The sequence below is a fragment of the Giraffa tippelskirchi genome, chromosome 9 (genome assembly GCF_054371585.1).
Source record: "Giraffa tippelskirchi isolate mGirTip1 chromosome 9, T2T-mGirTip1v1.2.pri, whole genome shotgun sequence".
NCBI classification, from domain to species: Eukaryota; Metazoa; Chordata; class Mammalia; order Artiodactyla; family Giraffidae; genus Giraffa; species Giraffa tippelskirchi.
Genome location: NC_137283.1, coordinates 130629896 through 130657442, shown reverse-complemented (window position 1 = coordinate 130657442; position 27547 = coordinate 130629896). Strand labels below are relative to the sequence as shown.

At 36.2% G+C, this 27547-nt stretch overlaps 1 protein-coding gene across 6 annotated transcripts in view; it reads left to right on the top strand.

The window, feature by feature from the left end:
• The window catches only part of THEMIS (thymocyte selection associated), a 227920-nt gene that overhangs the window by 66420 nt on the left and 133953 nt on the right, over positions 1-27547 (top strand). For 5 of the 6 annotated variants that reach the window (XR_014064340.1, XM_081526215.1, XM_081526212.1 and 2 more), the window contains exon 2: positions 15520-15678. Coding sequence is in view for 5 of the 6 variants with exons in the window: in XM_081526211.1 (XP_081382337.1) it covers positions 15520-15678 (159 nt within the window). In the remaining variant the exon portion in view is untranslated. Of the gene's footprint in view, positions 1-7096; positions 7251-15519; positions 15679-27547 lie in introns of all 6 variants that reach the window. The other variant, XM_081526213.1, reaches the window with a different exon arrangement.

The window sequence follows — 27547 nt, the reverse complement described above, 5'->3', positions numbered from 1 at the left end:
TTCAACTGATTTATATTTTGTAATCAGAACTGAATCAGATCATCTTGGAAAGACACTAGATGTCATATAATTCTTTAATACGTATTTGTTTAAATCTGAAAAGTGCTATTTTAACTTTCTGGAATGCCTTTCCCTTAATATTAATAACCAGCCTTCCAGATAGACCCCATTTGGCCATAATCATACATCACCTACTACATATGTAAGAGACTATACTTTAAGTTGTTTATTGCTGACTTCATTAGCATAAGAGGATAATCAAGGTGATACAAGGACCCCCAAATTACCCAAGTTCTGAAGCAGTTTACCAGGAGCAGAACCTAGGCTCTCATAAAAGCTTTTTTTTTTCTTCCAAAAGGAGCTACTGTTCAATACAGTGGCCACTAGCCATCCTGTGGCAATTTAAATTAAATGTTTTTAAATTGAGTTCCTCAGCTACATTAGTTACATTTGAAGTGCTCATGAGCCCTTTGTAGCTGTTAACTGAAGTACTGGGCAGTTCAAATTATATGTCCATTTTTGCAGAAAGTTTGAATGGACAATGCTGCTCTAGTGTTCCCCTGGGACCCTCTGGGTGTCCCAAAGGTAGGAAGAGACTCACGTCTTTTCCAGGATCAGTGTAACCCACTGCCTCTATCTCTGCTATCATTACTCTCCTAAGGACTTACTGCAGTTAGGGATTAGTCATTTTCCTCAGGCTCCTTCTACTGCTTCCCTTTGTCTTCCTATATTCCTGTGCGTGACTGAGGCTTCCTGTCACTGATGTGAGAAGTTGCACTGCACCACAGGCATAATACACACACACACACACATGTTTAAATTAAACCCTTTATTTGAGATGACTATGGACCTGTGAAATTGCAGTAATAATATAGAGAAATCCCATGTAACTTTCATCTAGTTTCTAAGGGTTGTAACATGTTACAAAACTAAAGTGCATCTCAGCTAGGATATTGGCATTGATACAGTGAAGGTACAGAGCATTTCTATCATCATGTCACTCATGTGGCCTTTTTATAGCCACACTCACTTCCTTCCCACTCCCCCCATCTCCTACTTAACCCCTTTTAACCATTATTCTGTTCAGCATTTTGATAATTTTTTCACTTCAAAAGTGTTATGTAAAGAGAAACATGCAGCATGTAACCTTTTGGAATTGACCTTTTCACTCAGCATAATTCTCTGAAGATTAATACAGATTTTTGGATGAATTAATAGTTCATTTTTTACTGCTGAGGGGTATCCATAGTATGGATGTACCACAATTTATTTAGCTATTCACCTGTTAAAGGATATTTGGTGTGTTTCCAGTTTGGGGCTATTATGAATAAAGCTGCTGTAAACATTTAAAGACAGGATTTTATGTGAAAATAATTTTTTTATTTCTCTGGGATTAATGCCCAAGAGTGAAATGCTGGTAGTTGCACGTTTAGTTATGTTTTTAAGAAACTGTCAAACTGTGTTTTCAGGTAACTCTACCATTTTGCATTCTCTTCCAACAATGTACAAGTATTTCAGCTTTTCTGCATCCTCACCAGCATTTGGTGTTGGAGACTTTTTTTAATTTTAGCTATTTTGAGAAGTATGTAGTGATTCTCATTATGCTTTTAATTTGCACTCAGTAATGGCTAACAATGTGCTCATCTGCCATCTGTGTTTCTTCCTCAGTGAAGTGATTGCTCATGTCTTTTGCCCATTTTCTAATGGGATTGTTTGATTTTTTACTATTTGATTTTGAGAATTCTCTGTAAATTCTGTATACATGGATTGCAAATATTTTCTTCTAATCTGTAGCTTGTCTTTTTATCTTTTTCACATTGGCTTTTACATAGAGTTCTTTTTATTAAAATTATTTTGAATGTGTGTTAAATTTTGTCAAATGCTTTTTCTACATCAATTTATTTGATCATATGCTTTTCCTTCTCTAGCCTAATAATATAGAGGATTGCACTGATTGGTTTTGAATATTTGAACCAACCTTGTATCTTTGGGATTAACCACACTTGGTTATGATATATAGTTTTTAAATATATTGCTGTATTCTATTAGCAAAAATTTTGTGAATGATTTTTTTGTCTGTATTGGTCTGCAGTTTTCTTTCTTGTGATGTCTGTCTGATTTTGGTAGTATTAGAATCATAAAATAAATTGGTACATATTCTCTCTTCTGCTTTCTGAAAGAGATTGTATAGAATTGGTGAAAATACTTCCTTTTAAGTTTGATAGAATTCTGTAGTGAAACAACCAGTGGCTGGAGTTTTCTTTTATAGGACTTTGTAATTATGAATCAATTATCAGAATAAAGAACTGAAACAATTATTTAGTTTGTTTTGGGTAAGTTGTGGTATATTGTGGTTTTTGAGGAACTGGTTCATTTCACTTTAGTTGTTGAATTATATAAGTTAAGTTGTTTGTAGGATTCTCTTTTTTCCTTTCTGCCATCTGAAGGGTCTCATTTATTCCTCTTGTTTGTAATGTGTATCTTCTTTCTTTTTCAGAGTTTCTAATGGTCGTAATCTTTATTGATCTTTTCAAGGAATCATCTTTTTTCATTAATTTTTATCTCTATTTTTTTCTTTACAAGTTCTTAATGAAAAGACTTAGAATATTGACTTGAGATTTTTTTCTTTTTTAATATCAGCATTTAGTAATATACATTTTCCCCTATGTACTTCCTTATCCTTGTCAAAATTTGTGGTTTGATATGTTGCAATTTTCTTTAGGCCTACAGATTATTTGGAGGTATGGCATTTAGATTTTAAGTTTTTGGAGAATTTTTGTTATCTTTCTGTTATTTATTTTTAGTTTAATTCATTGTAATCAGAGAATACTGTGATTCAATTCTTTAAATTTGTTGAGGTTTGTTTCATGGCTCAAGATATCTCCATTCTGATGGGCACTTGAAAGCAATGTATATTTGCTGTGTTTGTTATCATCTTCTATAAAAGTTGATTAGATTCTGTTTTTTAGATTCCTTGCTCTTTTCTATCCTTACTGATAATCTATCTAATGTTTTATCAGTTGTGGAGTGAATGATGTTGAAGTCTCCAACTATAATTGTGGATTTGTCTATTTCTCCTTTCAGTTGAATCAGTTTTTGTTGACATATTTTGTAGCTCCATTGTTTGCTATATACATATTTAAGATTGCTGTATTATCTTGGTATATTGACACTTTTATCATTATGTAATATATATCCCTGTCCTTAGCAATTTTCTTCAATCTGAAGTTTATTGTATTTGATGTTAATATAGCTCCTCCTGCTTTCCTTTGATACATTTTTGCATGATATATCTTTTTCCATCCATTTTCTTTCAGCCTGTCTATATTGTTATATTTGAAGTAAGTATTTTGTAGATAGCATATATTTGGGTCATTTTTTTTTACTCTACTCTATCAATCTCTTTTTTTTTTTTTTTTTTTTTTTTTTAATAAATTTATTTATTTTAGTTGGGGGCTAATTACTTTACAATATTGTAATAGTTTTTGCCATACATTGACATGAATCAGCCATGGGTTTACATGTGTTCCCCTTCCCGGACCCCCACCCACATCCCTCCCCATCCCATCCTTCTGGATCATCCCATTGCCCCGGCCCTGAGCCCTTGTCACATGCATCGAACATGGAATGGTGCTCTGTTTCACATATGACAATACACATGTCTCAATGCCATTCTCCCAGAACGTCCCACCCTCACCTTCTCCCTCAGAGTCCATAAAATTGTTCCATGCATCTGTGTCTCTTATTCTGTCTCGCATATAGGGTTATCGTTACCATCTTTCAAATTCCATATATATGCATTAGTATACTGTATTGTTGTTTTTCTTTCTGGCTTACTTCACTCTGTATAATGGGCTCCAGTTTCATCCATCTCAGTAGAACCGATTCAAATGTATTTTTTTTAATGGCTGAGTAATATTCCATTGTGTATATGTACCACAGCTTCCTTATCCATTCGTCTGCTGATGGACATCTAGGTTGCTTCCATGTCCTGGCTATTGTAAACAGTGCTGCGATGAACATTGGGGTACACGCGTCTCTTTCAATTCTGGTTTCCTCGGTGTATATGCCCAGCAGTGGGATTGCTGGGTCATATGGCAGTTCTATTCCCAGTTTTTTAAGGAATCTCCACACTGTTCTCCATAGTGGCTGTACTAGTTTGCATTCCCACCAACAGTGTAAGAGGGTTCCCTTTTCTCCACACCCTCTCCAGCATTTATTGCTTGTAGACTTTTGGATAGCAGCCATTCTGACTGGTGTGAAATGATACCTCATTGAGGTTTTGATTTGCATTTCTCTAATAATGAGTGATGTTGAGCAGCTTTTCATGTGTTTGTTAGCCATCTGTATGTCTTCTTTGGAGAAATGTCTGTTTAGTTCTTTGGCCCATTTTTTGATTGGGTCGTTTATTTTTTGGGAATTCAGCTGCAGAAGTTGCTTGTATTATCAATCTCTTTTTACTGATGTATTTAGACCATTTACATTTAATGTAACTATTGTTATGTCAAAGCTTAAGTCTGTTATATATTTAGTTTTCTGTTTGGTTTCTGTGTTTTATTTCTCCAACAGGGGATGAGATGCATTGTCTTGTTATTGCTAGGTGGGGTTAGAAGCCCAGGTTCTCCTTTCAGCCTCTTCTGACACCTACAGGAGAAAGTCTCCTCCTTACTGCTGGTCAGAGTTTTTCACTGACACCACTCTTGATAGGAGGGATAATAGTGCCTCATTACTCTTGTGAGTAATGGTCTCTTGTGGTGGGGTGGTGCCTAATTACAGTGGGCAATAGTGAAAATCCTGATATTTCACTGATATCCTCTGACTTCACTGCAAGGGGGAGGAGCAAGTGTACCTCAGTACTGCTGGGTAGTGTTGGAAGTCTAAACTCCTCACTTGGTTTCCCTGACAGAAAATGGGAATTTATTACTGTCTCACAAAGATGCAAGTCCCATCTCTCAACTCGGCCTTTTCTGACACCACCTCAGCAAAGGGTGGGTGAATGTCTTATTACACTCATTGAGGGTGCAATTCTAATAACTCTACCCAGCCTTTTCTGATGTAGGTGGTTGTGAAACTAACCATTTTTCCGTGGTGTTTGGCTTGAGTAGAGTGATCATTGTCAAAAAGTTTTCTGTTTTACTAGGCTGTTCCTTTCCTGACATTTTGGCTAGAGAGAACAGAATTTATTGGAGCTTTTTTTGTCTGTACCCATTGGCATTTCTAGGTTGCCAGCATCTTCATTTGCAAGTCTGGAATATATGAGGTTAGGAAAATGTATGTCTACTTCATCTTTCCAGAAACAGAAGTCCCAGCTGAAGCGCCTCTTAATAAGACTTTGCTATAAACTTGAGATAAATACTCCTAGGACTCAATAAATATTTGTTAAATGGTCTTATAAATATAGTACAGATGTCCTATTTATGGAGCCCAAACCCTACATGTTGTTTTCTTTCATAGTAATTATCTTTTTGTAATCACATATTTGTATGGTTCTTTGATTAATGCCTTTTATTTCAGTATAGTAAATATTTCACGAAGGTTAAGATCACACATCATTTGGTCACCATTATATCAGTAGTACTTATCATAGTTATTTTCCTTGGCACATAGCATGTATTCAGTTAATTTGTTGGTTAGATTAATGTGGAACCACAGATACAGAGGGCTGACTGTATAGTATAGGCAGATTTTCAACCACCTGGAAGGTAAGTACCTCAAACCCCAGCAATGTTCAAGAGTCAACTGTATTTGTTTGGATGGGGTAAACAGACAAGGTAACTTTCAACCAGAGCCACCAGCCAAAGCCACTAGTTGTCCCAGACCTATCTTAGTTGATCACCTCAAGGAAGACGAGTTTCAATATGCTGGCGTACTTGTAACCCATTTGTGGCAAACTAAGGTTCCTTGGTACAGGGTGGGAAGAAATTTACCTTTGATGTATGTTTCTTGATTCCCAGCCCAGGTCCGTCTTCTCAAGTTCCTGTTTTCACTTCTGTAATTTTCTCTTTTTAAAATGACAAGAAAATAACATATTTTTATTCAGAAGAACCCCCATCCCTATCTACAGGAAGACATTTATCTTTCATCTTAACCAAGCAAATCACACCAGTTTACAATAGTATAACATTATATTGAGTTATTTGGTCTTAAACAACATCATATGAAATAATAATAATGACACCAATGATGGCTAATGTTTCACTTCAGTTCAGTTCACTCACTCAGTCTATTGAGCTCTAAATAGGTGCCAGATTCTGGGTTGTACACTTAAAAATTGATTTTCTACTTTGACCCTCAAAGCAACTATCTGAGGCAAAATTGCTATTCTCATTTTTTTTTATTAATTTATTTATTTTAGTTGGAGGCTAATTACTTTACAATATTGTAGTGGTTTTTGCCATACATTGACATAAGTCAGCTATGGGTTTACATGTGTTCCCCATCCTGCACCTCCCTCCCCACCCCATCCCTCTGGGTCATTTTAAAGATAAAGAAATTGAGGTACTATCCCATTTTATAGAAGATATTGCCTGAAGTCACATATTTATCAAATGTAGGTCCTGCTTTTGACATTGACTCTAGAGAAGGCATTTTATCTGTGATTTTCTACCTAGTTAAATGCGTAGGAATGAGTAGAGAGAGGAAGTTGTGCATGTGTGTGTTCAACAGTTGTATCTCTTAATAGAGCTAAAGTTCAACCCTGAAATTTAATCCTTCAGTCTCAACCCCAGCAATAAGCCTATCTTTGGTGTTTCAAATAAAAATGTACATTTTTTTCCTCATAAGACAATGTAACTTTTATAGGCACATGAAGCCTAGTTTAAATCCTGAAATACGCAAAAATTTTCCTTACCATTTGAGAGACTATTAACTGTCCTGGTTACTGTATTTGTTCTCTCGGTCTTTATGGTAACAGAGACTTCAGCTGTGAACACAGCTGCCTGGTTAAAGATGCTGCTCAGGTCTCTTGAAGCTTAAAGTAGCCACTTAATTAAGTTTTAGCTAATGGACTGAGATAGTGTTTGACATTTGAAATTTCTATTGCATGCCGCTGAAACAAAAAGAATGTTTCCTTCTCTTCATTTCTCTTTCTCACTAGTTGAAATTCAAACATGGTGGTAGGTGCTGAAGCATCCACCTTAGAACATCCCCACAGGCACTATCAAACCTCTTCTGGAAAAGTCAGTGGCATGTGTGTTTTTGAGGGGCATGATACCTTGTTGCAGAACTGCAAGAATGCCATTGACATCCAAGTAAGTTGTGCTTCAGGTACTTTTATAATGGGCAACCTATGCTGTAAGCAGTGACCCTGAACATATTTCAATCATTGGACAGATTGATTTGTTTTAAAGAACAATGGGTTATGGCTATCTTCAGACATTTTAAGGCTGCTATATATGAGAATTAAATAACTGTTTTCTGTATGATTCCAAGGATAAGCATAGTTCTCAGTGTCTCTATACCCTGTAGGAACACATATTACACTTAAAATGCAGAGCTTTTAACAATAAGAATTTCTCAAAAGCCTGCATGCACACCAAGTGTGTCACAGTAAAATAATTGGAATTCCACCACTGAAACGATTGAAATATAGTTTAGACAACCAGTTGGTAGAGATATTGTATAGAGACTCAGTTATTTTAATATATTAGTAGGATATGATGGTATTTAAGCTCCTGACACTAAGACTAATGATTCAAGAGATCATTAAAAATAATGGCACTTGGCTTAGAAATATAAATGAAATTGAAAGTCACCCTATGGCTGCCATTGGGCTATATATAGTTGTGATTATTATCAAGTTAGATGTGTTATGCCTTAATTCAAGCAGCTACCTGAAAAAAACATGATGGATGGAGAGTCTGTATTCTTCTGCCAGATTTCTTTTAACTAAGCCTTTGAGAGTAAATTAGCCAAACCTGACAATTAAGATCTTTAAAAATAAATGTCTCCCAAGGGGGCTTAAAGCAAGAAAAGTCATAGTACAGGACTGGGCTCAGAATAATTTATACCTGGCATGCCATCTTCAATTGATGGATAGTCACTTGGAAATTTATGTTGAGCAGGATTATTAGGCCTCATCTTGATTCAGCTGGAAATGTGCCATGGATGATTATTGATGGGAAGGGAGAATGGAAGAATATAGTTTAGATATTTGCCATCTCTCTCACTGGGAATATCTGGCACACTAGTTAGATAGAACTCATAAAATTCATCTCTTAGGGGATTTCACATGCTCCTGGCTTTGTTCCTTAGCTGTGTAGATGCAGCAGTTCAAAGTGTCCAGGTTCAATTAGGTTCAAGCACTGCCTCATACAGCTCAGAAGAGTATAATGTACAAATCAGAATGCCAGTGTAATAGTTTGCAATTAGAACTATTACTGTCAAGTTAATTAAAATTCCTGTGTCTTTTAGTCAGGGCACTCATGCCACTGGTGATATTGAGATAGATGAGTTAATAATACTGATTTTGTGTATTACATTATAACTTTCCCTTTTCTAGTATATTCAAATTTTTCTCTTAACTCTAACTCCCTGAGACTACATCCTGGTTCCTTGCACAGACTGACTGTGGTCATATTTGTACTTAACAGTTTAGAGAAGTGTTCTCAAACTACCTGTAGGGAAGGTCCAGTTTATTTTCTTTTCCCAGCCCATTATAGATGGGTAATTTAATACAAATGAATTATTATAAAAATAAAATAAAAAATAAAGTCATTTAAATTCAAGCATATATATCTTTATTATTTAATTCCATGAATATAAAGTAATTTCAAAATTCATATTTTATAAGCAAAATAGTTAATGAAGTATTCAGTGCTAATGAACTTAGGGAAAATTTATAATATAGTGAAGTTTTATCTTGTATGCACGGAGTAAACACACTATAGTACATTGGGGCCCATGTATAAACAACTCAACCAATGCATTGATATTCATTAAGTGGGATATGGAGAACAAGTTTATGATTTTAAATGGCTATGGAGGACTACAGCAGCTTTATTTAACATTTAGGATATAATACATAGGCAAATATATTGAAGTATATAAAATATACTTGAAATCAAGTCATACCTAAGATAATAAACCAACTCTCAATGCAACATTGTTCATATAATTATATGAACATATGATTATAACATTATTTATGATGTAATTTTGAGAATTAAAATCTGGGTAAAGCCAGGGGAATATTTAGTCAATAATAATATTGGGAGATACAAATCACTGATTCGCTCCATCATCATAGGGAAATGTTTCATAGATATGTAGGAGGGATACTCATTTCATACACCCTGAGTCCCCTTGTTCTGATATTTGTTGCCACAAAGAGCCATGATGATGACTTCTATGGTTACACCAACTTGCAAACCCTCTAAGCACAATTTTATTTAATCTACTAAATTGATTCTACCATTAAACAAACATTAAATTTTTAGCTCGTGCATGACACTGTGAATGTAGTTTCTCCATCAACTACTAAAACCTGATTGTCTAAATGCTGCATATTTCACTCAGAGTAGTTGAAAAGTTGGAAATTTTCTGGCCTCGCCATGATTTTAATCTGTTTTATTGACTCTTGGATTCCATCATTTTCAACCTATTGTGGTTTTCATTGCTTCCATGTTCAGACTTTTTAAGACTCACCAACATTCACTATAGTTTCTAGCATATTTCTGTCTTTAAACTTGATTTCTCAGTTAACACTTAAACCTAAAATTCACCGGAAAAAAAAAAACCCATATTCATGGAAGTAAACGAGATTATACCTTAGCTGTCTTTGGTGTCGGTCGTCATTTGCCTTAATACTTGGTGTTACTGTTTTGCCCTCTTCATATTGATAGTTTGGCAGAAGGAATGAGAGTCTCTATGACCTTGAAAGATCATTTCCTATCAATATTCAGATATACTCTCAGTGGTATACCTCTCAGATATACCTGGTATCCAGCTGGTAGAATCTATCCTTAGTAAAGCTGCAAGCTTGCTGTTTTATGCTTATCTATTTGCAAACTACATTCATATATCCTGTTCATCTATTTTTAGATATATTCTTCATGTCTGGGTGGGAATGACTTTGTGCCATATGGGGGATGGAGACAGTCTCTTTATGGAAGACTGGCTATGTAAGAATAATAACAAAAAATAATCACAACTGTTTCTGAGTAGCAATGATAAATCTCTACTAGCAAGTCCAATCTATAGATAGTGTCATACGGTATCAGTATGACTTTACAGAGTAAATTAAATCAAACTTAGATCATTTTATGAACCTCATCCTCAAGTCCAGCAATATAAAAATGATAAACATAATGGAAAAATAGAAAATTTAGCCCCAGAGATTCATATTATAAAATTACTTGCCCTTAATGTTCCTTGTCTAAGGAATTCACAAGGTGACCAGCTAATCTCACATACGCTTGTACATTTGTTATTAGAGATATAATCCATGCCAAAGCCTTGGGTTAACTATGTTTTAAACTGTTGATGGAGAACGACTTCTACTCTATTCCCAGTAATTTGTTGTCATTTTATAGTAAAGCTAAGTTATAATTTAACATTCACTAAGAATCTAAATACTAATCAACAAAGAGGTGCAATTATCTGTGCACATGTGAGGAGGGGTATAAATATAGTTAAGATGATGTCTTTTCTTTAGGAAAGCATAGCAAATTCTAATGTATATATATAATATCGGCGTTCAGAAAATAATACCCCAACTGCAGGCTATGATAATGATCACACAGGGGTTATAATGGAGATACATGCAAAGTACTATTAGAGCACAGAGAAAAGAATTAATTCTTACTTAGGTGGGAATAAAGGAAGGCTTTGAAGAAGACAATGAACATGAGCTAAATATTTAGGATTGGTTGAACTTCGACAGACTGATGATGGAATGAGTGGTTGGCATGTCAGGGCTGAGAAGTGATGGCAGGGGGAGTGGAGGAAATGAGTACATGCTGAGTAAAGGGAAAAAAGGCCTCTAACAAGTTTCCTCTTCCCTGACTGCCACACATTTTCAACTTTGTAAGAGAAAGGGAAGAAAATCTTTGGAACCAATTTTTTTTTTTTCCTGTGTGATCCCAGCATTGCTTATGTGGATTGTCAAATAAGGGCTGGATTCATAAAAGGATATTAATGTGTCATTTTTATTGAGCAAAGTAGCATTACAGAAAAGGTGATTTCAAAGGCACATGACTGTTTCATTACAGCCTTCAGGGGCAATGTTTGATCACTGAAAACAGGCTGCTTTGTTCCAGCTTTCTCTGATGTTTGGCATTATCCTGAATACATATGCTCTGACTTGGAAAGAATCAGTCTGTAAAGATTTAATAGATTCGAGATTTGCATATTGAAAATGCATGTCTTGTGGTTAAAAATGAAATGAAAACTATTTTTATATCTATATACACACAACACATTATTCAGACACACATCTCAGCAATTTTTTGAAGACAATTAGGCATATTATAATGTGCTTGTTTGGAGATTAGGAATGTTCGCTGTTTTTTAAATTAACCATTTTATATTTTCACTGAGGAAAAATGTATTTTAAGAGACATAATAATGATAACAATGTACAGGAACTCTTCAAGTTTCAGGAGTTTGTGATTTGCTGTATTTCCTGTCACCTATCATGGACATAACTTTCTAGAGTTGGGTATCACTGACTTCTCTCTTTATTAAAAATAAGTTCATAGCTTTCTTACTTAGAGAAAATTGCAAGTCACAAAGAATTAAAGGCAAATATTAAAGATTAACATTCTCATGAGGTTCTTTTCCTTGTATGACTGAAAAAAAAAGTAATTTTCTTTTTTCAAAAGAAGAGGGATGATTAGAAAGAGACCTGAAGTGGCAAAAGGTTTTTGTATGGTGACAAAAACTCACAGAATTTTCTCTTAGAATTTTGACTTCTGTACCCTGTGAGTTGATACGTACTCTCACATAAACTCATCTTTTAATTTTGAATTCCAGTGGAAACTTTGAAAAAGAGATGGCATTCCAAGTGAGTCAATTTGCTATATATTACATCTGCAATTAGACATTCATTGAGTTGAAATTAAGCCAAATAGACTTCTGCTGAAATGGGAAAGATCAAATTAAATTCTATTTCATGTGACAAAAATCTTACCATGTCACTTTGCTATTTTAAATCCTTCCCTTTCCATATCCTCACTGACACATCCTCTGCCTCAGTGACGCTGAATACTTCCTCTACCTGACATGTCCTTCTCTCTGCTGAGTTTTGCTGCAATCTCAGAACAGAGACTATTTCAGTTATACATTTGTTGTCTAGACCAGTGCTTTCCAGACCTTAATGTACTTATGAATCATCTGGGGATCTTGTTAAAAATGCAGGTTCTGATTCAGCAGGTCTGGGGTCTGGCTAAGATCCTAACAAGCTCCCAGGTGATGCAGCAGTCCACACTTTGGATAGCAAGCGCCTAGATATGTATGACCTCTCATTAAATTGGTATTAGTTTCTGAACCCTGATAACTGAAAATGTAAATTCTCTGACTCTGAGGTTGCTTCAGACTTTAATTGTTTTGTTGTTGTTGTTTATTGTTAATTTTATAAACACACTGAATGATCTGGATTCCCTCTAATTCTCCAGTCTCCTTTGTTACCAGTTCCCACTTCTTACTTATATTTGAGACATAAAATACTATATGAAGTTTCCAGAATGTATCAGACTCTTTCACACTTCACTGCCTTTTCAAATACTATATCCTCTGCTGCCCTAACATCTTGTGAGGTTTCCTTTAAAACTCAGCTAGGCTATTGTCTCCTCCATAATTCTTTCTCTAATCTCTCTATCATGTAATTGCTTGGTTAAATGCTGCCAATTTACTCCCACAATGCCCTGTGTTTTCTGTATTATAGCATTCTCATAATCGCTGCAATTGGTTGCTTACTTGTCTCTTCCCTTCAAAACAGTGCTTCTATGGAGAAGACATATGCATTGGACCTCTAATCATGCATGTGTGCTCAGCTGCTTCAGCCATGTTTGACTCTTTGTGACCCTATGGACTGTAAGCCACCAGTCTCCTCTGTCCATGGCATTATCCCAGCAAGAATACTGGAATGGATTGCCATTTCTTCCTCCAGGGGATCTTTCTGACTCAGGGATCAAACCCACGTCTCCTGCAGCTCCTGCACTGGCAAAGGAACTCATGACCACTGAGCCGCCTGGGAAGCCTCTATATCTCTAATTACAATGTCAATTAGATTACTTCCAATTAAATGCCAAATTAAATTACTGCCAATTACAATGTCTGACACATAGTAAGTGTTCATTAAAGATTGCTCAATCAATGAGGAAGGGAGGTTGATGTGTTGGTAGATATGCAATAATATAATGCAATATTTTTTTCATGAAGCTTAAAATTAAATTGGGAGTAATAGAAACTAAAGTCATAAAAAGTTAAGTACAGGATGAGATAATACTGTAAAAGTAAAATGCTACTGTGTGATTAATTGCCAAATGAGAATCAGAAAATAACTATTCTGAGCTCACTGGAAGAAAATGTCACTGTGGATTTATTATTATTATTTAATATCCCAGTGTGTTCCATGAGGGATTTGAGATGGCCAACAACACAATGTATTGAAGTTAATGAAAAGTAATGAACATATGTGCATGTAGTTAAGGGAATAGTGTGAGAAAAGAAGCGAGTTTTAGAAGTATATGAGGAGCGCATACACTAGCTTGTTTGCAAAAATAACCCTCACTTTTGGACAATAAGATTGGTGTGTTAGATTTCATTTCCACTCTGCCTGGAAGGCTGACTCCTGTGGAATCAGCAGCTCCATTGTCCTCTAGCTTCTGGCTGAACTGGGGTGCACTGGCTTATGATCCAATGGAGGAAGAGTGAGATTAGGACATTTATGTTCTTGTGTTTCCTAGAACTGGCTGTGCCTGTGTGTAAATTGCCCTTTTGTTAAAACCTCCTTGTTGTTGTTGTTCAGTTGCCCAGTTGTGTCCTTCTCTTTGCCACCCCATGGATTGCAGCACACCAGGCCTCTCCGTCCCTCACCATCTCCCGAAGTTTGCCCAAGTTCAGGTCCATTGCATCAGTGTCCATTGCCCAAGTTCATGTCTATTGCATCCATTGCACACATCAGTCATGCTGTGTAAGGCCACCCAAGACGGACAGGGTCATAGTAGAGAGTTCTGACAAAGCGTGATCCACTGGAAGAGGGAATGGCAAACCACCCCAGAATACTTGCTGTGAGAACCTCATGAATTGTATGAAACCTCCTTAAATCATTCTGATTTGCATATGTCCCCTGCTCCCTGTTGAGACTGATACAATCACAGAATTGTTTAAAGCTAGATTAAATGCCATTTCCTTCTGCAGAGGATCGTCCTAACCCAGGGATCGAACCTGGGTCTCTTGCATTGCAGGCAAATTCTTTACAGTTTGAGCTACAGGATAGACCTAGATTAAATGCTGGGCTTAATAGCTTTCATTATAACCATTAATGCTATAAAAATGTTTTAGATACCCACTATATCTGTGAGGAGGGGTCTCAGCAGGGAAAAATTCAGAAAACTAACCAACTAACCTAAAATCTTATGCTCTTATTGTTCGTAAAGAGTGTTTAAATCATATTGGAGGTAAGAAAATTGATGTATTTAAAAATTCCACAGTTCCGCAATGTTTATTTATATCAACCTCTAGTTTCCTGTTTTATTGTAAAGTGACAATATCACAGAGATGTAGTTTGGGGGTTGTTTCCTTTTTACTGAGGGTAGGTTACCCAGAACTTTTGCTTCTCCTGTTTCCTGTTGCTCATCTTTTAGTTATTTCACTGTTCAATGTTTTTCCATCAGGAGATATAAAAGAAAAATTAAATAGATGAAAAATTTAGTGTTGACATCATGGTAAAAGGTTTCTTAGGAAGGAGACTGAAATCCTGAACTAAAATGAAGCTTTTCGGTTTGTCTGTATTGGTCTGCACCCTATTGCCATCAGATGTTGAAAATTGTTTCCAGCTTGTCAAAAACAAGAGAAAAAGTGGGCAAAATGTTATATACATGATGATGAAAAGAACTAGGTATTATAAGTAGATGCAATGCTCTTAATATGAAGCCCAGGTATACACACTCTCTGTCTTTGGAGGTTAGATTGTATTTCAGCCTTGTTTGCAGTATTTACTTAGATCATTATTGACTCAGGTGGGTTTCACTCTGTGACCTAGCAAAAAAAGATCATAAATTCCAGCAGGGGAAGACATGGCTGAGCTTGACCTTGGAAAGATGAGCTAAAGGTACTGAAGAAACCATAAATTCAATTTACAATAATAGCAAAAATAAGATTGTTTACACTTTGCCCAGTGGATGAAGTGAAAAATCTAATATTTTTCCTAGTACGTGCTGTACATTTTGCCAAGCTTGATCAAATTCCTGTTTAGCAGGTGTCTAAGAGAAGAACTGAATAAAAATGCTTCATATGAGGCTTTTGATTCCTACTTTGGTCTTCATTATTGAATTCTTTTTTTCTTCCTCTTTTCAGGTTCTATTTATGAAATGTTTGGAAATGAATGCTGTTTGTCAACAGGAGAAGTGATTAAAATTACTGACCTCAAAATTAAGAAAATCATGGCTGAAATTTGTGAGCCTGTTGAAGGTTGTGTGTCTCCACAATCATTTGAACTGCCTATGAATTTTCCAGGTACAGTATTTTGCAACCATGTCTCACTTGTAAAACTGTATTGTTAAATGTTATATAATCTCTACAACTGAAAACAATGAAAAAATGGCATTTTTTGTTTTATTCTAGGGTAGTGGGTGAAAAACTCGAGTCTTATAGTTCAGTGATTTTTAAGGACTGCTGCTGCTAAGTCGCTTCAGTCGTGTCCGACTCTGTGCAACCCCATAGACGGCAGCCCACCAGGCTCCTCCGTCCCTGGGATTCTCCAGGCAAGAATACTGGAGTGGGTTGCCATGTCCTTCTCAAACGCATGCATGCATGCTAAGTCGCTTCGGTCATGTCTGACTCTATGCGATCCTATGGACAGCAGCGCACCAGGGTCCTCTGTCCACAGGATTCTCCAGGCAAGAACACTGGAGTGGGTTGCCATTTCCTTCTCCTTTTAACGACTAATAGAAGGCAAATATTTTCTCACCTTTTCAGTAAACATATTTTCCTTAGGAATTAATATTTTCTGCTAAGAGATATTCGTGAGTTCAACTATATGCACCATTAGTTGTGCTAGATAGTGGGAATGAAGAAATTAAAGATATATTTTCATAATTTATGTATAACTGATTAATCTTTCTTAATCATATTTGCACTCTTTATTCCTAGCTCCCTGGATCACTACTAAAGTTAATTTTCTGGCCTTACTGACAAGTTTGGCAGCTCTTCTTTGTCTAGTTAACTCTAGCATCAAAAATTAACTCAGACATTATGTCTCCTAGAAAACTTTTGCTGACTTTATAATTCAATCTAGATATCACTCTTTTATGTTACCATAGTATCTTAGGCACCATACTATACACCTTATTGGATAGTAATTAATGATTTTCTTATTTGTCTTATTCTTTAGACCAGAGTTGGCAGGCTTTTTTTGTAAAGGACCAGATGGTATTTAAGACTTCACTTGCCAAATGGTCTTCATAACAACTACTCTACTCTGATGTTGTTACATGAAAGAAGCTGCAGACACTGCTTAAACCAGTGAATGTGGTTGTGGTTCCACAGAAATTTATTTCAAAATCAGGGGGTTGGCAGACCTGTGAACTATAGTTTGGTGAACTCTGCCTGAGAATAAAACCCATACAGGAGGCATCAGAGACACAGGTTTGATCCCTGGGTTGGGAAGACCCCTGGAGGAGGTCATGGCAACCCACTCCAGTATTCTTGCCTGGAGAATCCCATGGACAGAGAAGACTGGCAGACTACAGTCCATAGGGTTGCAGAGTTGGACACAACTGAAAAGACTTGGCATGCATGAACACAATGTGGCAGTAAACTGTGGCAGGGGTGGAAACATTCTCTAGTCCTGTGATTATGTTATAGTATTTTTGTGAACTTGTGCCTCTGAATTGTGAACTTCATGAGTGCTTCTCGGTCCCATTCCCCACATCCTTAGTTGGGACAGTATGGCTAGAGTGGGTTGGAGTTGGGTATTTCCCTTCTCCCTCGTGGAAAACCAGTGCAGGCTAAAGCTGGGTATTTCCCTTTCCCCAAGTGGAAAGGCGAAAGTGGGCTTTGTTGTGTATTTTCCCGAAGTGGAAGGCTAGAGTGGGTGTTAGTTGTGTATTTTCATCCCTCTGGGTTGGTGAGTCTTGATAAAGCACTGATTAAGAACAGAATGCGCTGGCCTGTTTCAAAATGGGTTTTTCTACCTTCCCTCTATGAGAAGCATGAGGGGATTTTTCTTTGATATTCACTGTGACAGCTAGGTTGAGTTTTTGGTGGTAGAACTTAAAAAATTGCGGTCCCTCCCTATGACTAGATCTCCCTGGAGGTTTTTTACTCTCATACTTGTCCACTTTAAGCCTCCAGCAACTTGTTGTTTGCAGTTCAGATTTGTCTACACTGGTACTGGTTTTTGTAGCAGTTTCTTCTCTAGTAAATTGTGATTCTCTGTACTTGCCTGTCTGTCTCTCCAGTTTCTGGAGGCAGTGGTTAGTCCTCTGATCTCACTTCTCTGATGTACCTAAGAATAGTTGATTTTTTCAGTTTGTTCAGATTTCACTTTTCTTTTGGACAGAGGGACATCTTCCAAATTCCTTGTATGCTAGACTAGAAACCAGAAGTCTGGTGCTTTTTAAAAAAATATCTAAATATATGTATGTATATTTAGTGATATTTTCAGTATTAGTCCAGGGATTATAATTAATGTCTTAATTTTTAGCAATCTAGTTTGGATTAGCCAGTCTAATTTCAATGGTATAAGAACTTTGGCTCCCATATAGCTCTGTTTCTTACTCCTTGGTTCAATTCAGTTCAGTTCAGTCACTCAGTCGTGTCTAACTCTTTGCAACACCATGAACTGCAGCACGTCAGGCCTCCCTGTTCATCACCAACTTCCGGAGTTCACCCAAACTCATGTCCATTGAGTCGGTGATGTCATCCAAACATCTCATCCTCTGTCGTCCCCTTCTCTTCCTGCCCTCAATCTTTCCCAGCATCAGGATCTTTTCAAACAAGTCAGTTCTTCGTATCAGGTGGCCAAAGTATTGGAGTTTCAGCTTCAACATCAGTCCTTCCAATGAACACCCAGGACTGATCTGCCTTAGGATGGACTGGTTGGATCTCCTTGCAGTCCAGCGAACTCTCAAGAGTCTTCTCCAACACCACAGTTCAAAAGCATCAATTCTTTGGGGCTCAGCTTTCTTTATAGTCCAACTCTCACATCCATACATGACCACTGGAAAAACCATAGCCTTGACTAGACAGACCTTTGTTGACAAAGAAACGTCTCTGCTTTTTAATATGCTGTCTAGGTTGGTCATAACTTTCCTTCCAAGGAGCCAAGAATCTTATAATTTCATGGCTGCAATCACCATCTGCAGTGATTTTGGAGCCCTCCAAAATAAAGTCAGCCACTGTTTCCATTGTTTCCCCATTTATTTGCCATGAAGTGACAGGACCAGATGCCATGATCTTAGTTTTCTGAATGTTGAGCTTTAAGTCAACTTTTTCACTCTCCTCTTTCACTGTCATCAAGAGGCTCTTTAGTTCTTCTTCACTTTCTGCCATAAGGGTGGTGTCATCTGCATATCTGAGGTTACTGATATTTCTCCTGGCAATCTTGATTCCAGCTTGTGCTTCTTCCAGCCCAGAGTTTCTCATGATGTACTCTACATATTGGGTTTTTATTATTATAAAAATCACATCTTTATACACTGTGTGCCCATCAGCACAGATATGTAACTTTTTTATGCAGCTTTTTATTTTTTAAATAAGCTAGGAGAAAAAATGAAAGCAAAGCATACGTTTAAATGTCTTTTACTTTTGTAGTTACCTTTATTGATAACTCTTATTTCTTCACATCCAATAGAGTCACTGATTTGTGTCCTCTCATGTCAGCCTGAAGGACCCCCTTGAGTGTTTTCTTGTATGGAAGGTTTGGTAGTGAAAAATTCTTTCAATTTTTGTCTGGAAATGTCTTACTGCTTTCTTTATTTTTACAGGATTTTTTTTTCTGGACAGAGAATTTTTGATTGACAGTCCTTTTCTTTCAGCACTTTAAGTATGTCATCCCAGTGATTTCTGTCCTCCATGGTTTCTAGTAGAAATTAGCTTTTAATCTTATGAGAAACCCTTGTACATGATGAATCTTTTCTCTCCCCCCCCCCCAAATTCTCTATTTGTTTTTACTTTTCAACAGCTTAATTATGATGTGTCTAGCCATGGATCTCTGAGTTTATTCTACCTGGAGTATGTTGAGCTTCTTAAATGTGTAGATTAATTATTTTCATCAAATTTTGGAAGTTTTTGCCATTATTTCCTCAAATATTCTTTCTAAACTTTTTCTCTTTCTTCTGAGGTATTCATTCTTCACATATTGATATGCTTGATGGTGTCTCACAGGTCTTTGAAGCTCTGTTTGTTTTCTTCATACTTTTTGTTTCTTAGAATGGATAATCTCAGTTGACCTACTTTCAAATTTGACTTATATTCTCTAATTGCTAAGACTTGATTTCATACTTCCTTTTCATCCTGTAGACACAGTTTCTTTCGGTTCTTTGAATATATTTAACATATCTTTGAATTCTTTCTCTAGGAATTCCAGTGTCTGGGCTTCCTCAGAAACAATTTCTGTTGATTGAATTTTTTTCCCCTTGCTTATGAGCCAGACATTCTTGTTCCTTTGCCTGTCTTGCAATTTAGTGTCAAAAATTGCATATTTTCAACAATATAATGTATCAACTCTAGAAGTTGGATTCTCTTCCCTCCTCGGGGCTTCTTATTGCTGATTGTTTAGTGATGCTTTTGAACTAAGTCTGCAAAGTTTACATTCTCTGTTACATACAGCCATTGAAATCTCTGCTATAGAAATCGTTGCTTGGTGGGCAATGAAAGTCTGGACAGATTTCCTTAAACAACTGGAACCAAAAAGTTTCCCAGTCTTTGCAGAGATTCTGTGCTCACTTGGAGTATGCCTTCAAACACTCCACCAAGCAGTTGAAAACTCTTGCTTAGCTTTTATTTCCTGCTCATATAAAGCTTCAAAGTCAACCAGAATTGAGAGTTTATGGACTTCTCAGGTCTTTCTTGAGCATGCACACAGTTTTGGGCATGCGTGGTCACATACATTTATGTGGTCCTCTAGATGTCCAGGATTGTGTTGGAACTTCTTAGTGTCCTTATGGACATCTCATTCCTGAGCTTTTCATTTTAGGCTTTTTGGTTAACCTTCCCCCTCCCCAACTGTTACACACCACAGAAATTAAATAATTGCCTCTCATTGTTTTTGACAAATACCCTGAGGAAAAGTCTTCTCCCCGTCACTGAACTCAAAATAGACCAAATAGAGGCAGCATTACAAACAGAATCTTCCACGGAGTCACCAGACATGTCAAATAATGAGCTTTTTTGAGAATGAACTTTGAAGGAGCTCCAGCTTCTGCCCCATCTTATGACTGCTGGCTTTGCTATGATTGTAGGCTGTTGGTTTTCAAGCTACTGTGGAGTTGAAGAGGGTAGGAAGAGTGGGAATACAAGCAAGTTAAAATTCCACAAAGTTTGCTGTTCTTAAAAAGATCCAGCTCTTAATATTTTTTCATTAATAAATTTTCTCCAGATTGCTGTAATTCTTTGATTAATTTCCAGAGTTCTGAAAAAATTAATCCTGGTGATTTTTTTAAACCAGTTTCTCTATTGCTTTTATGGAGGAGACAATTTTCAAAGGCCCTTATTCCACCATCCCTTTGACATCATCCACTCTTCTATATTGAAGTAAAGTATACAAATATAGATTCTTAATTTCTTGTTGATTTTTCAAAAGTTTTGATGAAGATGACCATAACTTTGACAAGGGTAAACATAGTACCCTTTCTTTGCAAATAAAGATGCTCTACTGAAGAAAGATATATAGCTTTTAATCAGTAAATAGAGCTGTATAGATGCAACTCCAGCAAATGAAAACTCAAGCAACAATTAAGAAAGAAAAGCTTTGTAGTGAGTTGGCAAGGACTCTTTAAGGGAACGAACTGGAAGCTGATTTTTTGCTAAAATGTGAGTGGGAAATTAAGCTTGCAATATACATAGCTGATTGCATCATATATTAATGTTATATTTCTAGATATATTTATTATGTTACCTAAAAAACCTTCAATATAGTAAAAGAAAAAGCAATCACTTTAATTGTTGATGGAAATAAACATATTGTATTAGAAGCATAATTTGTTATTTTAGAAGACAGCCCACTTGGTTAAGTCCTTTTATGAGCTAGAAAACATGTCATTCTTGCCAAATACAACAAAAATATATTCTGATATTTGGTAGTTGATTGCATTCTCCACATAGATCAGTAAATCATGTAATGTTTGGGTTATAGTAAAGTTACAAATTTCTGGATTACTTCTTAGAAATATTTGTTTATCCTTCATAGTGTTATTAAGCATGTATAATAAATGCTTTCTCTTTAGACATAAGAAGTATCCTAAGTTTCAGTATACTTTTTTTTTCTGATGGACGAGGTTTATTTCCAAGCAGCAAACTTACATAATATCCCTAAACCATATGCTCAAGAAAGGCTGTGGTTGCATCTGTAAAATCACCATTAAAATTACATGGTTAGATTGAAGACATTTTTCTGTTTGAATTTTTAGATCATATTTTATGAATTTTATTATTGTGAAGGAATACTGTTGTGTAGGTGTGTGGGAAGTGTGGTAGTAGAACTTATATATGGAACATTCTCTACTACCCTACACTCTATTCTGCCCACAACACAGTCTCAAATGAGAATCCTAATGATGTGTCAGACACTGTTTTAAATACTTCTACATGTAAAACTGTTCCAAACACTTTTATGTATATATGGATTACTAATTGAATTCACATTTTACATAGGAGAAAACAGAGTTACAGAAAAGCCAAGTAACTTGCCCAAGATCATAAAGTTAAGTAAGTGGTTATGTTAAATCTACCTTGGTGGTGGTGGTTTATTGCTAAGTCGTAACTGACTCTTGTGACCCCATGGACTGTAGCCCACCAGGCTCCTCTGATTTCCCAGGCAAGAACACTGGAGTGGGTTGCCTTTTCCTTCTCCAGGGGATCGCCCTGACCTAGGGATTGAACCTGTGTCTTCTGCATTGTAGGGGGTCTCCTGCATTGCAGGCAGATTCTTTACCACTGAGCCACCAGGGAAGCCCCTAAATCTACACTAGCACTGTCCAACAGACATTTAATATGTTTCTTCATATTTATTCATCAAACATATATGCGGCTATCCCAGAAAGTTTCATTTCTTCTACTCTTGGGTTTCTCCTGAGTAATTGATCTAAGCCCAAAATGGAAATCTATATAGTCTTCTATAACCTAATCTCAGAAGTGACATGCCATCACTTCTGCTATATTTTTTGATCACACGGGCGAATGCTGGTGATCTGGGAGGGAACTGCACAAAGATGTGACAATCAGGAGGTAAGGCAGGAATCACTGGGACCTATCTTGGAGGTTACCAAACACAAATATTTTTAAAAGTTAAAAAAAGTGAATTAATTTTACAAATATATTTTATTTAAAACTACGTGTCTAAAATATTGGGGCATCCCTGGTGACCCAGACGGTAAAGAATCTACCTGCAAGTCTTGGGTTCAATCCCTGGGTCAGGAAGATCCCCCAGAGAAGGGAATGGCTATCCACTCCAGTATTCTTGCCTGGACAATTCCATGGACAGGAGAGCCTGGCAGGCTGCAGTCTATGGGGTCGCAAAGAGTTGGACATGGCTGAGCAACTAATACACTCACTTTCATCTAAAATATTATTCTTTTAATATCTAATCAGTATAAAATTATTGATATATTTACATTATTTTCATGTCAAGCATGTATTTTTAATACATTAAAACCCAGCATGTGTTTTCCACTTATAGCACATATCAAGTCTGGCTATACAAATTTCAAGTGGCCATATTTCAAATGCTCAATGCAGTTCTTCAGCTGTGGTACTGTACTGGAGAGCTGCAGTATAGATCCAAACCATTCCAGAGTCTGTGCTCTGGGGCACTTCTTTCTCAATCATAGAAAAGAGTAAGGTGGTCCTTTTGTCAACCAGCGTAAGTGTTATAATGAGGATCTGCAAACAAAATAAAAAATTAAGAAAACACAAAAAGAACAAAAATTAAACAAACAAAAAATTATGAGGATCGACAAATCCCCCAGATATGTGGCATTCTTTCTAACTTTTCTGTTATATGCGGTAAGCCTTGTAATGTTAAATCTAAATTAATGCTACTCCTAAATACCATAAAATAGAAATTTTTAAATGAATGTTAGAAATTTTATTAACTATAAAATTTCTTTCATATGTTTAATGGACTTGAGTCACGCTTTAAAGACAAGCTTTAGGCAGTGCTTCCTACATAAATTAATTGCTACCAGATAAGTAGATAAATGGATTTCATTTGTTAAGAGGTCAAGCCATCTTTAAGTAGCCTTGTAGCTGCCAAGCTGACTTGCCACACTTCATAAATTAGATCAGTCATGAAACAATAAGCCCATATGAATGCAGCAGTTAATTTCTCATGGTGCAACTGACAGCGTGAGCATCATGCTTTAGTGGTTCCCCTTGAGTCCCATCTCCCACAGGTAAGATGGGAGTGAGCCAGGTGGATGTCTAATGCACAACGGAGGAACACTGAGTTCAGGTAAACTCCAAAGTGTAATGGATGCTTACCAACATTCTTTGCCCTTGAAGAAAACGTTGCCTTTATTACCGGGAATGTAAGAAAATATCTTGAGAAAGAGGAGGGAGACTTTACGATCCTAGAATGTCTCTCAGGAGGGAGGTACTCTCTACTATTTCCATACTGGTCAGGAAACAAATCTTTTACCTCCAGTTTCTGAGGCATGTGAAATGCTATGGAGAATTATCTTCCAACATATCTATATCACTTAACAGTAAAACTCTTTCCAAAATCATTTTAATTATAAATATGAAAAGTATAGGAAAGTAGTAATAATCAATGACAAAACTGGATGAATAATAAAAGTATTTCTTCAAGAAATTGATTAAGGTTAAATGATTAAAATTTATGAAACTTGCTCCTTTATGCATGGGCACTAAAACACCTAATACATTAACATTTTTCAAAATTAATTTTCTCATTGTTTTATTTGGGGAAATATATACTTAATTGATAGAAAACGTAACATTACATTCAGTGGTGATTTATTATATTTCATGTACCATTAGAATGACTAAATCTTTTATGTTTAGCTATTTTATGATTGTAGCTATAATTTTTTACTATAATATCAGTTTATAAAGGGACCTGATAGGAAAATTGTGTGAAAATATTTAAAATATATTTCAGAGCTTTATAATACATGAATAACATTTTGTCTTCATTTTTTAAATGACTTACATTAAAAGAAGCAATCTATAGAGCAGAATTTGCTGCTATTTTACCATCTGGATGTTACGATGACACATGATTCAGAAAAGCCCTAAGTAGGGCTCCTCGATTTCTGGACTATTTTCTATTTCAGGAATCATGGGCCATTCTTCCAGTTTTTCTGGGTCAACTTCTCTTAAGGCATTTCTTCCCCTCTGTGCTCACTTAAGCAAAATAGATTCATCTCTGTCTCTTATACAAAATGTTTTCCTAGACTGGTCAGGAAAGGGGTATTCTTCCTATATCACATGAGAAAATGTGAAGTTGTCTAAATGCACACAAATTCAGACTTTTACAGTAATTTTTAGCTCCATTTTTTTTTTTTTTTGCCTGTGTTTTCTTCTCTGTAGTACATGATCAGATTTCTTTTCCTCGTCTTTGGTCTTTGAATAACTAAAATATGTATTATCTGAAAGACAAATAGACCAGCGGTTCTAGCTCAAAATGTTCTCTTCACCCAGCTGTGTACCTCTTAGAATTAGACTGGAATTTTGTCAGAAAGATGATTTTAAAATAGACTCTTTTACAACTGGCACTATTCTATAAGTTCTCATAATATTAATATCGTAAGCACGTCTAAAAATCTGCGTCATCACTTGTTGCTCTTACCATCTCCTTCTTTTTCCACGAACAATTTCTTCAAAGCTCTTTATGGTGTTGCTCAGCAGTACCAGCATGGACTCTCATGAGAGGAACCAGACTGTCCACCCAAATTGTCTACTCAGGCCTTCATTTCTTGAAGTGGATGTTGCTAAAGAACATTGCTGTATTTATATTTAGTTATATATTAGAGATTTAGAGTTTCTGTCATTGGAAGAACAGATTTTTAATAGACTTTATTTTTTAGAGCAATTTTAGGTTTTCATAACACACTTGACATGAAGTTCAGAGATGTCCCATATACAACCTACCTCTGCATATACGTAGCCTTCACGATTGTTAACATCTCCTCCCAGAGTGGTACACTGGTTACAACTGGCACATCATACTTGACCCATCATATCATTGTAAATATAATCATTTACATTGTACTTTATTCTCGGTGCTGTGTGTCCTATGGGCTTAAATATATGATATATATTCACCATTATGGAATCATATTAGAGTATTTTCACTGCCCTAACAATCCTCTTCGTCTGGTCTCTTCATCTTCTCTTCCCCAAAACCTCTGGCAACCACTATTTTTTTTTACTGTTTCCATGTGTGCTGTGTGCTCAGTCACTCTGTCATGTCCTACTCTTTGCAACCCCATGGACTATCGCCCACCAGGATCGTCTGTCCATGGAATTTTCCAGGCAAGAATACTGGAGTGGGTTGCCATTTCCTACTCCAGGCAATCTTCCCAACCCAGGGACTGAACTCACATCTTTTGCATCTCCTGCATTGGCAGGTGGATTCTTCACCACTACACTGTATCCATAGTTTTTCCTTTTCCAAAATATCATACAGTTGAAATAATAGACTATGTAGTCTTTTCAGATTGGCTTCTTTCACTTAGTAATATGCAGTTGAGGTTCCTCTGTGTCTTTTCATGTATTTATAGCTCGTTTCTCTTTAGCACTGAATAATATTACATTGTCTGGTTGTACCATAGTTTATTTATCCATTCACTTATTGAAGGACATCTTAGTTGCTTTTAAGTTTTGACAACTATAAGTAAAGCTGCTATAAATGTCATGAGGGTTTTTGTAGGAACATAAGGAATACAACTTTTAAAGTTATAAAATGTATTGATTTCTTCTAACTTTGCAGATGCCACATATATCTTGTAGAAAATTAGAAAATGGAAGAAAATGCAAAGAAGTAAATGTAGAAAGTGGAATAAAATTCAGGAAGCTATAGTCTCATCACTAGAGCTATTTAGCATTAATATTTAGTGCATTCCCTTGCGTTGTTTTCAAGTGCATTGTTTACCTACACATGTATAGGCACATGTTTTCATATGAAAAATAAACATATCTTTGAGGACTTGCCTATGTCATTAAATATTCTTCAAAACATGATTTTTATTTTCTGTATAATGGTCCATCATGTGGGTATACCATAATAAATCCATTCCAAACATGATAATTTATGCAATTTCATTAGAACAGTCTTCTAGCTAAAGTTTTGTCTGCACTTCTGATTATTGTGATCATTTCATATACATAAAATTATGACTTCAAAAGTAAAAATGTTTTAAAGTTTTGATGCATATTGCCAAATCACATTCAACAAAACTTCTGCCAATTACATTCCACTCTAGTGGAATGTAGGTTCTACCTAATAAGAGGCCCAATCTGACTGCTTTTTTGATGTAGGGAAGTTGGTCTGTTACACTTAGTTTTTGATGATGAGGTTAATTTTCATCTTTTTTCTAACATACTCTGTGCCTTTTTGCAGTACTTTATTGGGAAGTTAGAGACGGTCATGTCTAGGCTGCTAGACAATCGACATATAAATCCCTCTCAGTCAGATATAAACCATATGGAACTCCAGTTTGTTTATCTGCAGTGTCTAAAGTGATCATCATCAGCAAATCCAGTCTCTCTGATCTCTTCTGCAAGTTATTGTCGGGGCCAAACTAGTTCCAAAGGTGTTAAACCTTGCCAGATCTCCCAGTGCTCTAATGAGGCTCATCTCAAAAACTGCTCATGAGCTCTTGCTGACCAGGTACCAGGTCAGATCTTTTGTATGAGGTTCAGGAAAATTTTTCAGAGCCAATCCAGTGGGAATTATGGTGGGATTCCCAACTGAAGAGCCATTGCCGATTTCAGGTGGGATTTTCAAACTTATGTTATTCAAGTTAGTTTTTTGGTTACCTCCTAATATGGGATCAAAAGGATGTGCTTAGGAAGAAAATATTCCTTTATACATGCTGGTGAATTTAGAGAAAAAGTTTGGTTTTCTTTATTGTGCAAATCAAAATCTATTTAAATCATAAGCTCTGAAATCCATGTAGAACTTATGGTTACATTGGAA